Source organism: Amblyomma maculatum, chromosome 10 (genome assembly GCF_055883805.1).
Source record: "Amblyomma maculatum isolate TAMU_Amacu chromosome 10, ASM5588380v1, whole genome shotgun sequence".
NCBI lineage: Eukaryota > Metazoa > Arthropoda > Arachnida > Ixodida > Ixodidae > Amblyomma > Amblyomma maculatum.
The window spans coordinates 18,539,407-18,552,266 of NC_139353.1; the positions used below are offsets into that span (position 1 = coordinate 18,539,407).

A 12,860-nucleotide genomic window follows, 5' to 3' on the forward strand; every position below is an offset into this window, starting at 1 on the left:
AGTGGTGATGCTTAAATTAAGGATGCGCGCTGGTCTTCTCTAATGTGTTGTGGAACGCGGCCCGTGGACTGAAATACATGCCTGCTCCGGTACACATACCTTAGTGCATAAGCTTCAGTGGATGGCTGCATAATTGTATCCAGTTGATTTTTATTTGGATGGTGGTACAGATAAGTATATGTTACTCGTAAGAACATGGTTGCTTCGGAAATCTTGTGACACCTGCGCTCATTAAGTCCGTGGCTTGTACGGGTAAAGTGTTTCAGAATGTGGTGGAGGTTGTTTATTTGTAGGAGGGCTGTGTCCTGTGTTTACAATTCGTTTGCCAGATTAAGCAAAAGATGCGAACATGGGCCTGCTGCAAAATACGGTGGGTTGCAAAATTTCAGAATAATGAGAGGACAGTGCGCATTATAGCAGCCCTCCTATTGTGGCAGAACAATAGTGCAGGCTGATATTTAGGGTGAACATTAGAGCCGCACGCTGGCGGCGTTAGCTTGAAGTTCAGGCGCTGTTGCGGTTAGGTTCTTGAAATATGGGATACCTTGGGGGCACGAGAGCGTGTGCATGTGCACGGGCAGGCCCGAAAGCCTGTGGCTAGTCCGGCTTGTTGACTGGGCTCGGGCCACTCGGAAGCCTTCGGGCTCGGGCCGGGCCCGGATGAAGGTATATTTTTCTCGGGCGGGCCGAGCCGGGACGGACACTCTAATTCTGAGCACATAAAAGTTTTGCGATAGCGCAAGCGATAAGCGTCTAGAATGCACAGCATTTTTCCGCGTCCTCCCCTCGCGAGAGCTTCCGAGTTTTTACCCGGTGTCGGCCCGCCGTTTCTTCACGCCTCCTAGGCGTGAACGGATCGTTATTAGCCGTCAATGACCGGGCAGAGGGGCCACTTGTGGGCTATGAGTTTTGACTTTCGCATCTCCACTTCGGTAACACCGGCGCAGATGCCGAGATATCCGCTTTGAGATTCGCGCTACGCGGTCGCGTAGCTCCCACGCGTCTATGTTGTGGATTGGTTCTTCCTCGACATAGCCTCGGTTGAAACGGCACATAGCTCAAAGCATACGCGGTGCTTGAGTTTCCTCCTGTTTCCTGGTGCAGGCAATAAGGAAGTGGCGAGACTTGCTGGCGCTGTGAAAAGCACACGTGAAACACACGGTGAGCCAGACAAGCTCACCGAGTACTTCGCCACAGAATCAACCCCTTGTTTAGATTTAGAGCTAGCGCACTTTTCGATAAAAAAAAAAAATCTTACCCAGATAAGAAAATATTACTTTTCCAGAACTTGGGAATGAATTGCAGGAGAGTGGGGGACGTTCTTCCTCATGGGAGTCCTATTCGCGATATGTGTAGAGAAGAGAGCAGTGGGCGACTGTTCTACGCGAGAGACGGGCAGTCCGGGCTTTCAGCGTTGCCTTACGGAGTTCTTCATAGCTATTATGGGCTTCAATATTCAACAGTCGGAGTGCAGATGTGCTGAGCGGAAGGCACAGAGCTGTGTTTTTGTGCACGTGTAGAGTAAGGCCTCTACTCGATCGCGTTTCTTACTTCTCAGGGGTAGGTAGGGCGGAGAGTATGTGGCTCTGGCAGTAACGTATGCTTGAGTGAGGCGAAGGGTGTTGCTACCTTCAAGTGCTGCTCCTCGATGTGCGGCTTGACAGATGAGCCAAATAGTCTGTTGAGCCTGGAGGACTTTAGTTAGATAGTCGTGTGCTCCTTCGGAGCATAGTCAGTCATAGCACTGATTTGAGTTACCAAGTGAATCACCTGTCTGTTGATGGAGGGAGTTGAGGGAGTTAATTTCGAGATGTGGGATTTAGAGGATGGACAGAGTAGGCCTCTTTTCTTCGCATGTATCAATTGTGTTGAGGGCTGAATGTTGATGGGTCGCCATGGTGGCCTCATCACTTTGGCATGATCACGGAGGGATATCGTCTGCATAGAAAGCGAAATATATGTCAGGAATTTGAAGGAGTTGTCAGGGCAGAGAGTATCGGGGAGAAGGCTGCTGCTTGGCTTCTATAGGTAGTGCGCGACAATATAGAGTCTGTGCATATATTAGAAGTACTTGCGACCGGAATACAATGCTAGTGGGCCCTGCCCTGCAAGCACCGGCACATTACGCAAATTAGCTAGTAACCAGAGCTCTCATAGAGCTAGGCAAGTGAAGCCGTTTGTTTTGCTCATGAAACATTTCGTAAATTCGAGGTTTGTTTCTGCGATAGACATATTGCTCATAACCAGTCGGTATTTTTTGCTGCTTCTATTTCTACGCTCTTTCACATGGCGGCGAATGTTGAGATTCCGACATGTGTTGCTTGCATTCGCGGTTGGGAAGTGGCTTGTGAGATGCTTAAGTCGACCTGCGAGCTCACATACCCAAATGCCTGTTTAGTTTTCGGCTGGCAGAAACCCAGTTCGCTTATTTAAAATGGCTTGTCACCATAAAAGGGAACTGCGAAGATACAAATACGGAGAATATACAGGAGCTGTCTATCTGACTTCGTCCAATGCTTTGATCATTGCAGTAAATGGTTCTAAAGATGCTTAACCGACTCGGCAAGCACCATGGCTTATTGACCCAGACTTAACAGCCGGCGCTCGGACCGAAACAATGGGTTAGGTTTCTCGCTGTTGAGATTGGTCTAAGATAATAATATTTAAGCCATTGAAGGGGACGGGTGGTAAGTGCAGGATGAGGCAGACGCAATCAGCAACGCCAGATTGAAAGTTATTATATATTATTCGAGCTTTTTTCCAAAAGGAGCAACAATTTAAGAAATTATCAACCGAGAAAGATGTTACAAATTGTTCTTCATTACGGCTCGGCTCTTGAACTTGGAAGCCAGAAGTGATTCTTCAATGGCAATAGCTTCAGTGCTGCCCGCCACTTTGATCTCAGTGCCTTTTGCCCCTGCCATACGGGGAGCATGTGTAGCTGGTCACTTGAGTTGTATTCATCCACAGAACAACATATAGGACTGTCGAGCAAAGCTTGTTGACCTGAAAAATATTAGGGGGGCGTTAAGGGAGTATTAAGGTAGATGCCACGATTTCACGAAGCTTTAGCTGTGCCTGAAATTTAGACCAGTACTTTAAAACGTTATTTTAAATTAAATGAAAAGAAAAATGCCTGCACGTAAAGTGGTTGGCATTTTTTTGTTCCATGAACTCTTTCTTTCAAGCTTTTCATAGAGCGCAAAATAAAGGTTGCCACATTACTTTTCATTTACCGGTCTAATTTTTCGCCTATGAGTTTGACCCATGCGAAATGTAGAGTTAGGAAAAAATATTTCACTGTGCGCACACGTTGCAGGGGAGAAGAAGCGTAGAGCCCAGTATACCGGAAACTGTTGGCCGTTAGGTAGTGCTAAAGCATCTAGACTACGAATAAAGACTGAAAATGTGGCTGATAGGGCCCCTAAATATCAGTCAACAGGAAGCAGGCGTTTCTTTGGAGTATGATGCCTAAAAAGACTTGCCGACAATTATGGCACTTGATAATGCGAAACTTGAGCGCAGCTCTTCAGCTGCTACTGTTTTTCAACATGGTGAGGTAAATAATTGGTTAGATGCGCATACTCAAATATGCAGCTAAAGCCTACTCTTTTTCACGCATAACCATCCTTCAACTGACTGTCTTTCCCTAGTTCTTGGTTGTAATCGCAGAGACTCTGGCATGATACCTGCAGGTTTAAGAATCAAGTAAAACAGCGCCCGCTTCTGGAATACCTGCCGGTACCGTATACCTCATCGACCTCACCTCGGGGAGAATGTGGGTGCTTATTATCTGTACAATTATATTTCATCGCGGCATCTTACCCTTCAACCGGCTAAGACTGAGCGGGATCCTCCTCGACCTCTTCTTTGAAGTACTTCTAGACTGTCTACTTTAAGCTCCCGCCTGTCTTTCGTTCTCAACTGCCCTCTTGACTCTCAAGCCATCTTGTGCGCCTTTAATTTTCACCCTCCAGTAGTGCATTTCTCCAGCCTCGCTGTGACATTGTGGTTGCTCCCTGTAGTCGCCTTTCGGGTCCTTCTAGCATAGGACTACCGCTAGGCTTCGCACTCTTCAGCCCACACAATAACCTTCTCCTTTCAGGGCAACCTCCTACCAGTTGTGCATTTTTCCCCTCTCGTGGAAAAATTCTCCTTTTTTGGTTGGAGTTTGTGTATTGTTTGTGTATTGTTACTGGTGCAGTGCAGTGGACGATGTTAGACACTTATAAAGTAGATACTGCATTCTGTATAGTTTGCCTTTCGTGAAATAAAAGCGCGTCTCTTATTTGGCAAAGAGTCCGTTACAGAGGAGCAGTTGTTTTTAGTCTCGCTTGTTTGCCAACCGCTTCTACCAAAGTTAGGTCACGCAGACAGAGGTCCTTACCGGTCCGGCTGGGCTGCACTTCTTCGCTGTGTACATATCCTTCCCAATAACACAGTTTGAATTAGCCGCAGTGAATGTGATGTTGTAGTTCACTCCAGCAACGACCTAGGTGTGAAAAAAGGAAGCTAGAGTCAAGGTTTGTTGATCTTGTCTGCATACGCATATGTTAGAACGTACATTTGTTTCTATGTTTTGTGATTCTTCCTACCCCTTGAATCTTAAAATTCATCTTATGTAGCTCAAAAATACAGGACAAACAGTAAGAAAACACGTACAATACAAGCGCTTGTGTTGTACTTGCTTTCTTACTGTTTGTCCTTTCGCGCCAAATAAGATGAATTTCAAGACTGATCCCCAACAAGCCCAACAGTTAACGCTTTTAAGGTACACTCCTTTAATTTTAATTGTTCTTTTTGTCTCGTGTTCTCATTGTACGTCAAATGGTTGCAGGCAGTTCCTGTCCGATTTTCCGTCGCCTGATGTTTTAAATTATGCGAGACGCATAACTAACTCTATCTATAGATCTAAACAATGCGATTATGCCCGAAATTAACGAGTCTGGCAGGACTTTGCATGAACCAACAAAGCTAGTTCATTCCCCTTTTCACGGGATTTAGACTGAATTGTGTCCTTGACTTGGTACCATTTTGAACTTGCTGAACTTTTTACACAAGTGTTCAGAACATCCTGTGAATCTTTGCTTGCTAAGAACATCGCGAAGGCGGGCTGCCAAATGTAGGCGAAGCGCTGCACCGTCAAAATTTCTGAGAAGCTGGTCCATATCTTTGCTGTGAGTTACCAAAAGTTCCCAATACATGAGAAGAATATTTCATATTTAGGGCTAAAGTGTTCAAGTGGTCCAACTCCTTTTACCGGCCGAGAAGTGGAAGAAGCTAATTCAGAGATACCTGCGATCTTAATAGATGGCAACGTGAAAAGCTGAAGTGAGAAATAAGCAGTGAATGAATTTAAAGCATTTTTGCCGGCTATCAAATTTGACCACATGATTAGGACATGCGAATCTGAACTCAAAGACTGCTATAAAGGACTCCTTGATTGAGCAGAACAATCAATCAGAAGGTGCTGTGATTATCCTTTTTACCACATGAAAACGGAGCCAGAATTCTTTTTCGCGTTATCACAAGTGTCAAATTATAGATGTTTTGATAAAATCGGCAGTCTAATCGCCCTGGCAGAAGTCGCACACACCAAAGAAATGGCTGTGGTTTAGATTTGGCTAAACCTATTATGAAGCGATAGCTGTTGTATGGTTACGCATAATAAAGCCTTCTATTCAGCACACGAATTTCCTTTGGTTATGGACATAAAGAGACTCCGCTGATCAGTAAAGAAGTTCATCTTGGTTTGAACTTGGCGTACTCTGAGTCTATGGTGTGGCTACGGCCGTGGCGCGTGGCGCGCCTCCATATATACTCGACATTGACGTCAGCGATCATGTGTCTCGCCACGCAGCTATTCATGCGTTAAGCTACTTCACACCACAGTTGACCTTTGACCGTGACCTTGACTTTCACCTTTCCTTCACGTCCACTTTTCCACTTTCCCCCTTTACGGCATGGGTCAGGTGTCCATAGCACAAGTGTGGCAGATACAGTGCCTTTCCTTTCCTATGAACCAATTATTTGACCTCGAAGCTGTTTGAAGGTCATCGGAAGCACGCAGTGACCTTGAATTTACCTCGTGTAGTGAAGTAGTCGCTTCAAAAAATTTCTTCCAGCTAAGGGAATTTTCCGAATTCTCATGGACCACATCCAAATGTAAAAGTGAACCTCCGGTGTATAGTTTTTTTTTTTCATTCAACAAAATATGACCTTAAATATCCAGACCTAGCGAAGTATATTGCCACATAAGTGCCAACTGAGGGATCAGTTTGAAGATATCTGTATGTATTCGTCAGTTATAAATTTGTAATCATTGTGTATTTATTTGCGCTGAACCTGCGAAAGATATCATTCTATTACCAAGTACTGGTACATTTTTTTTTAAAATTGCCTATCTTTCAACCTATGGGGCTGAAACGTGGAGGCTGACCAAGAGAGTTCTACTTAAGTTGAGGGCAACCCAGAGGGCTATGGAACGAAAAATGGTAGGGGTAACATTAAAAGACAGGAAGCGTGCAGAGTGGGTCAGAGAAATAACTAAAGTTACCGACATTCTAGTGGAAATTAAGAAGAAGAAATGGGCATGGGCAGGATATATGCGAATAGAGGATAACCGATGGTCGCTTAGGGTAACAAACTGGATTCCAAGAGAAGGAAAGCGTAGCAGGGGCGGCAGAAAGTTAGGTGGGCGGATGGGGTTAAGAAGTTCGCAGGGATCAAGTGGATGCAGCTAGCACAGAACTTCGTTAATTAAAGAAATATGGGAGAGGCCTTCGCCTTGCAGTGGGTATCGTCAGGCTGCTGCTGATGATAATCTTTCAACGATTGCCTGTATTGTCTAAACTTAACGGTTAAACAGCGAATGATGATCGCTCAAAATGGAACATGGCATGACTTTGAGCAATTTCGTCGGGTGCAGCCAAGATCCTAAAAAAGTTCAGCATATGAGTGAAATATACGAAACAGACTCACTAACCTGCGTGTATACGCTGACGAGTCTGACAACTGCGTCGTACACCTTTCGATTTTCTGTTTGTGTAGAGACGGCATAGTGGGCTAGCTGGAGATACTTGGGGTCCTTGTAAGGTTTTTGTTCTTGCCAGCCGCCGACGAATGCTGATCTCCCGTAGCCGGCGTTAAGAAACACCGCTGCCCACATGGAGAGGAGGAGAAGGCAGGCTTGCTTGACTGCTGCCATTCCTTCTGAACCCTGGAAAAATTTGTCCAGATGTATAGGGCGGACCATACGGACCACCTCTATCTTCCTTTTCTTTTTTTAGACCGCGTGTTCCCTTAAAAGATCAACATAGCCAACTTTAGAGAACGATGGCTCTTTTATAACCCAGTGTTTAAACTCTGGAACAGTGCACAGCTGTTTTCCTTAATTTAAACGCATTTATCACTATTTGCTGTGCCTTATTATGTTACTGGGCCCATTTTAAACCTTCTTTTAGTTTTACTATCTGACTGTAACATCGGCGATCTTGTTACAGTTTTAGCGGCCTTAATATGTTCTTGCGTAATGCCGCATAGTATACTTACTGAAGTGACTGCAGGTACCCTTAATGACACACTGTGCGACGCGCAAATAGTGGGCCCATCATTACACACAGACGACCACTATAATAAGTTTCATACTTTCATACAGTTCAAAAACTCTTCGGTCACCTGTCTAACACATCACCTTGTTTACATCTACAGGCAGTTCACATCTAACCGATGAATAGTGTGGTTCACGTTGAACACATTCCTGTCTTCTCTGGTCCGTTCTTAAGGTGCTCGTACTGTGCATACCAAAGCTCGTTACTCATACCAGTAGGGAAACATAATTTGAAAAAGTGACTACTTTTGTATGAAATTATTGGGTATTTGCGGATGTAGCGCCGTCCAGAAGCAGCCAATGAAAGCTATCTGCAATTCTCGTCATTGCCTCCTAAAAAGGGCTTTTTTATGTCTTAAGTACCTCCAATATTGTTACATCGAATACTTTTTTTTGCTGCCTGTCTACAACAGATATTTTGCTAGGAAATTGTACATTTCTCAGCAACCCGAAAGTTCGCAACTTGCACACAGTTTACTTTAATGACAGCGGGCGCTGTTTGAAAACACCCGAATTTTGACGAATCAAAACCCCCGTTTCTTGATACATGGACTCTATGGGAAGTTTCTAGCCGCTCGAATTCATGTTCATTTAGGACATAGTGTTGTCAATATCTTCAGTGGGTTTTGACCGCATGTCTTCTTTTTATCACCAATGCTATCACAGCTGTGAAACGTTCTTCTGACCTCCCATTTTTTCCTCCTTGACTTTAGTGTGCAGCCCCTGACTCAGTATTCGCCTTTGGTTTCTGATATCCATGACTCTCCTCCTTTCCCCGAGGGACATGCTTTCTCTTTCAGTCATCGCTCCAAGCCGAATTACTCACCAATTCAGCATAGTTCTTTAGCGCTCCCGATCAATTGAATCAGCTTCTTTGACTCAATTGGCCACGCCGGTACAAGACTCATGCGCATGCTTTCTACCAACATATTCTTCATTTTAGCCTTTCAATGGCTCATGCGATAAGATTTTATAGAATAATTTCTAGCTTTTTTTTTACTTGCATGGACACGTTTTCCTATCTCACTATATTTCCCAAAACCTCGAAGTGGGGCAGATGTTGGTGTTTTACCAGCCTATGTCGTCTATTCGTTTGCTATAGGCCTATACTCAATTCACAATTTTGTTTTTTTATCACTTTGTGACGACACATGAAACCATCGAAAGTCATATCAATTGCCCCAGTTAGCGCAACAAGTACCCGCTTTTAATTGTAGTTTTCCTTTATCATTGTTATAAAATAAATTATTAGAGACTGAACGCAATAAGAAGCTCGAGAATGCTGGGCATAACGACCGCTAACTCCATGCGAAGGAGGAAACTGCAGAAAAACAAGTTCTAGGCCTACCCAAGAACATCTCGCTTTGTTTTTTCCACTTTAGGCTTGAGTCAAGAGAACTCACGTGTTCGACGCCACCACCACCGCCAATGGGAAGCTCTACGTAGTGATGCACATAGTTTTCCTAGAGAGCCATCGCATACGTCAATATAGCTAAGAAGGACACGTATTGGAAATCTATCTCGGTATTAATACAGCAGTTCCTTCGGTCCTTGTTTTCCCACCCGCCTCAACTAACTGAAGAGAGGAACGCTATCGATATCGGAGTAAAACCTTTCAATTTTCCCAGTCCTAAAGGGATCGGCATGTGGCCTCGTACCTTATTCGATGAATAGGTGGAAGAAGAATATTGGCTTGCGAAGGCTGTGCTACTGATGGACTTACCGATGGACTCGATGGACTTACCTAATCTATGCGCGAATAGGTATGTTCTGGCCAATTACGAAGATCTTGCTTTGGTGGCTATTTAGTGATGAGAATCGTTAGAAACCTAACTACAATCACGTGAGAAGAGCGGCCTCTCCCGTGTCTCTCCAGTCCTTCTTCATGGCGGCTGATGCAGCAGCGCCAACAGCCCACATGGATTTCTTAGCCCCTTGCGAATACAAGTAAGCGCTACCTGTCTACGCATTCAATAAATTGGCAGTTGTATGGTGACATATGCAAGTTCTGTAAATGACAACGAATCACACATTCACACAGGTTCAATTATGAAAATGGGTGGAGGCGTCGCCAGGCCTATCGAGATGTCGTAGGCTGGTTCTTTATTGAGCGCACTTACACCGCATAGCGAACGCGCGTTGTCGCATTCGCATCATTCCAAAAGGGGGAGTCGCGGTTAGAACGTGGTCCTGCAGCCAGTGTTAAGTACTTGGGCTTTGAACCACTTGGTCACAGCTGGTTGTACGACGTTAGTTGTCTGTAGCTAATGATTGCGCCCACTGAAAGTGACAATTTTGTCATCACGTTTCCTGAAAAACAGCATTCGGTTGTGAAACTAAATTACTCATGCTTGAGAAAGAAATATTTTGTACGCAAGTACCAGACTGCACCGGCTGGCCATGGCGTAGTTGGCGTACATGGCGGCAGCGGCGACGCTCGTGCCGGATACAACCGTCTTAATAATGCGAGCACCATGACAAAGAACAATACGTCCTGTAGAATTAAAACTAACACTCAGTACACAAAAAACCGCTGATGACACGCTGTTTACTTTCTACCAGATTTCTTTACGAAAGCTTTGAAACTCCATCTATTTGGTGGCTTAGCTTTTAGGTTCCACAGTCGAGTACCTCGTCCTTACACAGTCACGCTTAAACACAGCTGAAATCAGTCATGCTGGCATCCGTACAAAGGTTGCTTATTTTATGCTACAAAGTTTAAAGATCTGGCTTCGAGGCTGCATTGCTGGCCCGCAATTGAAAACAACTGAGTTCTTCAAACTCATTCAACTGCAGATGTCACTTTTAAGAGATGTCATTAACATACTTGGATCTGACAGTAGACGTGCCGCGTCACTGATGAACGTCATGCGCTTAAAACGAGGTTTTGTACCGACTGACAAGGATACGAATTGTACGTCCTTCGCACGCACGTCGGCTGCTGACCCATGATAAAGAGGGTTGTTTAAAAAGCTGATACAAAAGAAATTCTTTTTGATAAGAGTAGTGCGCGAGAGTTGCGGAGCGGCCAGTAATTTGTAATAAACCTTGAGCTGGCCTCAAACACACTGACCCAAATTTTGCTTACACAGTGAAAGCTCGTTCTATCGATTGCGCTTTGCCTGTCCTTGTCGGCTACCATCCCATCAGTGAAACATCTCCAGATCAGCCGTTTCTGGGGCATTGCACGAATTTTGGTTTATTGCGTTTTGGTTATCCTTGACATTTGTAATTACGGAATTTGACATGAAGGCAAACTTAATAAAATGAATTCCTGATTTCGTTTGTCAGACACTGACACGAAAGCTGTGGTGACACTGAACCAAGTTTTAGCTTTTTTGGAACAGGCCTTTGCCAGTTGAAACCGCTGATTTGAATATACTGATTTATTATACGCAGTTTGATGGGGAGTATATTTTGTTAGCGTTAAAGTTGTACCCAGTCAATACACGCAGTAGGCGACCCGTTATTGTGATGGTTTTTCGCTGTGGTACTGCGAAGAAACGCGGCAATAAGTTTTTTCACGGAGTGTTTCGCCGCTGCGGCGTCAGTGTCAAACGTAAGCGCCCAGGCACATTTGCAAATACTCCCACGCATATAATTACTGGAAGGTACTTGTCGTGTAATGTCTTAGCCATCATAAAATTTGGCGCGCTGTCTGTTTGTCTGTTTAAGGCAAAATAATAAAAATGAAGCTGAGGAAAGATCGAGAAGGTTCATAGTAATAGTAGCCGCATTACTTGATTTAATCACTATGGGGGTGACCAATATGTCAAAACTGCAGCGCACATAGGCGGTTATAGTTTCAGTCTACTGATGACTTTGGGCGAATAATTTAAGTGGTTGCGATGGCCCTGCCTGAAATGATAAACAATAACCTCCGACCTACGTATACATTTTTCGCGCGTACACTGTGTTCTCGAGGGAGGGGGGGGGGGGGGGGGGAGGGCGGGAGGGAGGGGGTTCTCTTTTTGTTCACTAATTTACTTTGTCGCAGATAAAGAAATGGCCAAAAATCTACCCTGTTTGCATTAGCTGAAAGGAAAGTTGAAATCAGACTCACGCCTGTCCTGATGGAGCTCTTCTCAACCTGGAGGTCTGTGCGCGACTGCGCGAACTGCCCGCAAAGGGGCCATCTCCCGCATTCTTTGATCGATACACAAAGCTTGTTGACGATGGCTTCAGCAGTACTTCACTGTCGATCTCTGCTCCGGTTATTTATCTCACTGACACGTCCCTGAACGAGAGGCTCTACAGGAACTACCTTCCTGACGCTTGGGTTTCGAGGCGGGTCGGCGGACGCAGCTTTGTTTTGACGGTTCCCTCCCAGAGCCCAAGGCGCAACCCTCGACCCAGGGGTGCGCGTTTATACAAGCGGGCAGCTGTTGCCCGACCCCGTCTGCGTGACGCTTTTTCAATCCGGACACACACCTGCTGGAGCCGGCATATGAGAGAGCAGCGCCCAGGGACAGCTGTTGCTTTCCGTGCGGCAGACGCGCTGATGGACGTGTGCTGGGGCGAAAGATCGGGACAAAGGGCGCAGCGCGCAAAGCCGCTGCAATGCTCGCAACACTGCGCAAGCGCACTACATTTTATGGCAATAGCAAAGAATCAATCTTGAAAAGAACGCAATGATAGGTTTGTTGTTGTGGCTTACCTGAAAGGTTCACGACGAACGCAAGACAATATCCGCAATGTGATCAGGATTTACGACAAGTACTACTTTTGAGAGCCATTATTGTAATATACACAATGGCGCATGACACGTCTGTGTTATTTTAGGATTGCAAAACTGCCATATGTTGTCGCTTTATCTGACGTCAATCACTGAGCTCTGATGGGTATTCACTTGCAATCACGTGATTGAGACAGCGAGAAAATATTTTAGTGTAAGGAATATGTTACGAATACTGCGTGCGAGTATATTGTGTTATCATGAAACGTCGGGACTAATAAATACATATTTATTATCAAACACCTGAAACAATTTCAGGATGCCCAAATTAGGGTAGATGACAGGACGTCATTTTAAAAGCACACACAAAAAGAAACGTTAAGGAAAGGACACTGAAAGCGCTTTAGAAATTTAAAGCAGCGGTTTTACAACTTGAACAACTTGAAAACCGAGTCTCTCCCTTGCGGATGCTAAGTAAAATACTTTTTCAAAATGCACGTTGACAATCTGGAATGCAATGAAAAAGATGATATTCACAGTTATTTAGTTTTAGCTATAGCCGTTTATGATGGGCGG

General features: G+C 44.8%; 1 protein-coding gene across 1 annotated transcript; it reads right to left on the reverse strand.

Moving 5' to 3' along the window:
• Positions 1-2,728: 2,728 nt before the first annotated feature.
• On the reverse strand, positions 2,729-11,931 carry LOC146175737 (cystatin-2-like). Its single transcript, XM_084582107.1, has 4 exons — positions 11,673-11,931; positions 6,986-7,219; positions 4,388-4,492; positions 2,729-3,006 (listed from the first exon to the last, which is right to left on the reverse strand). Exons 2-4 carry the CDS (start codon positions 7,205-7,207, stop codon positions 2,902-2,904), a joined length of 432 nt encoding a protein of 143 aa, XP_084438233.1. The 5' UTR covers positions 7,208-7,219; positions 11,673-11,931; the 3' UTR covers positions 2,729-2,901.
• Positions 11,932-12,860: the final 929 nt, after the last annotated feature.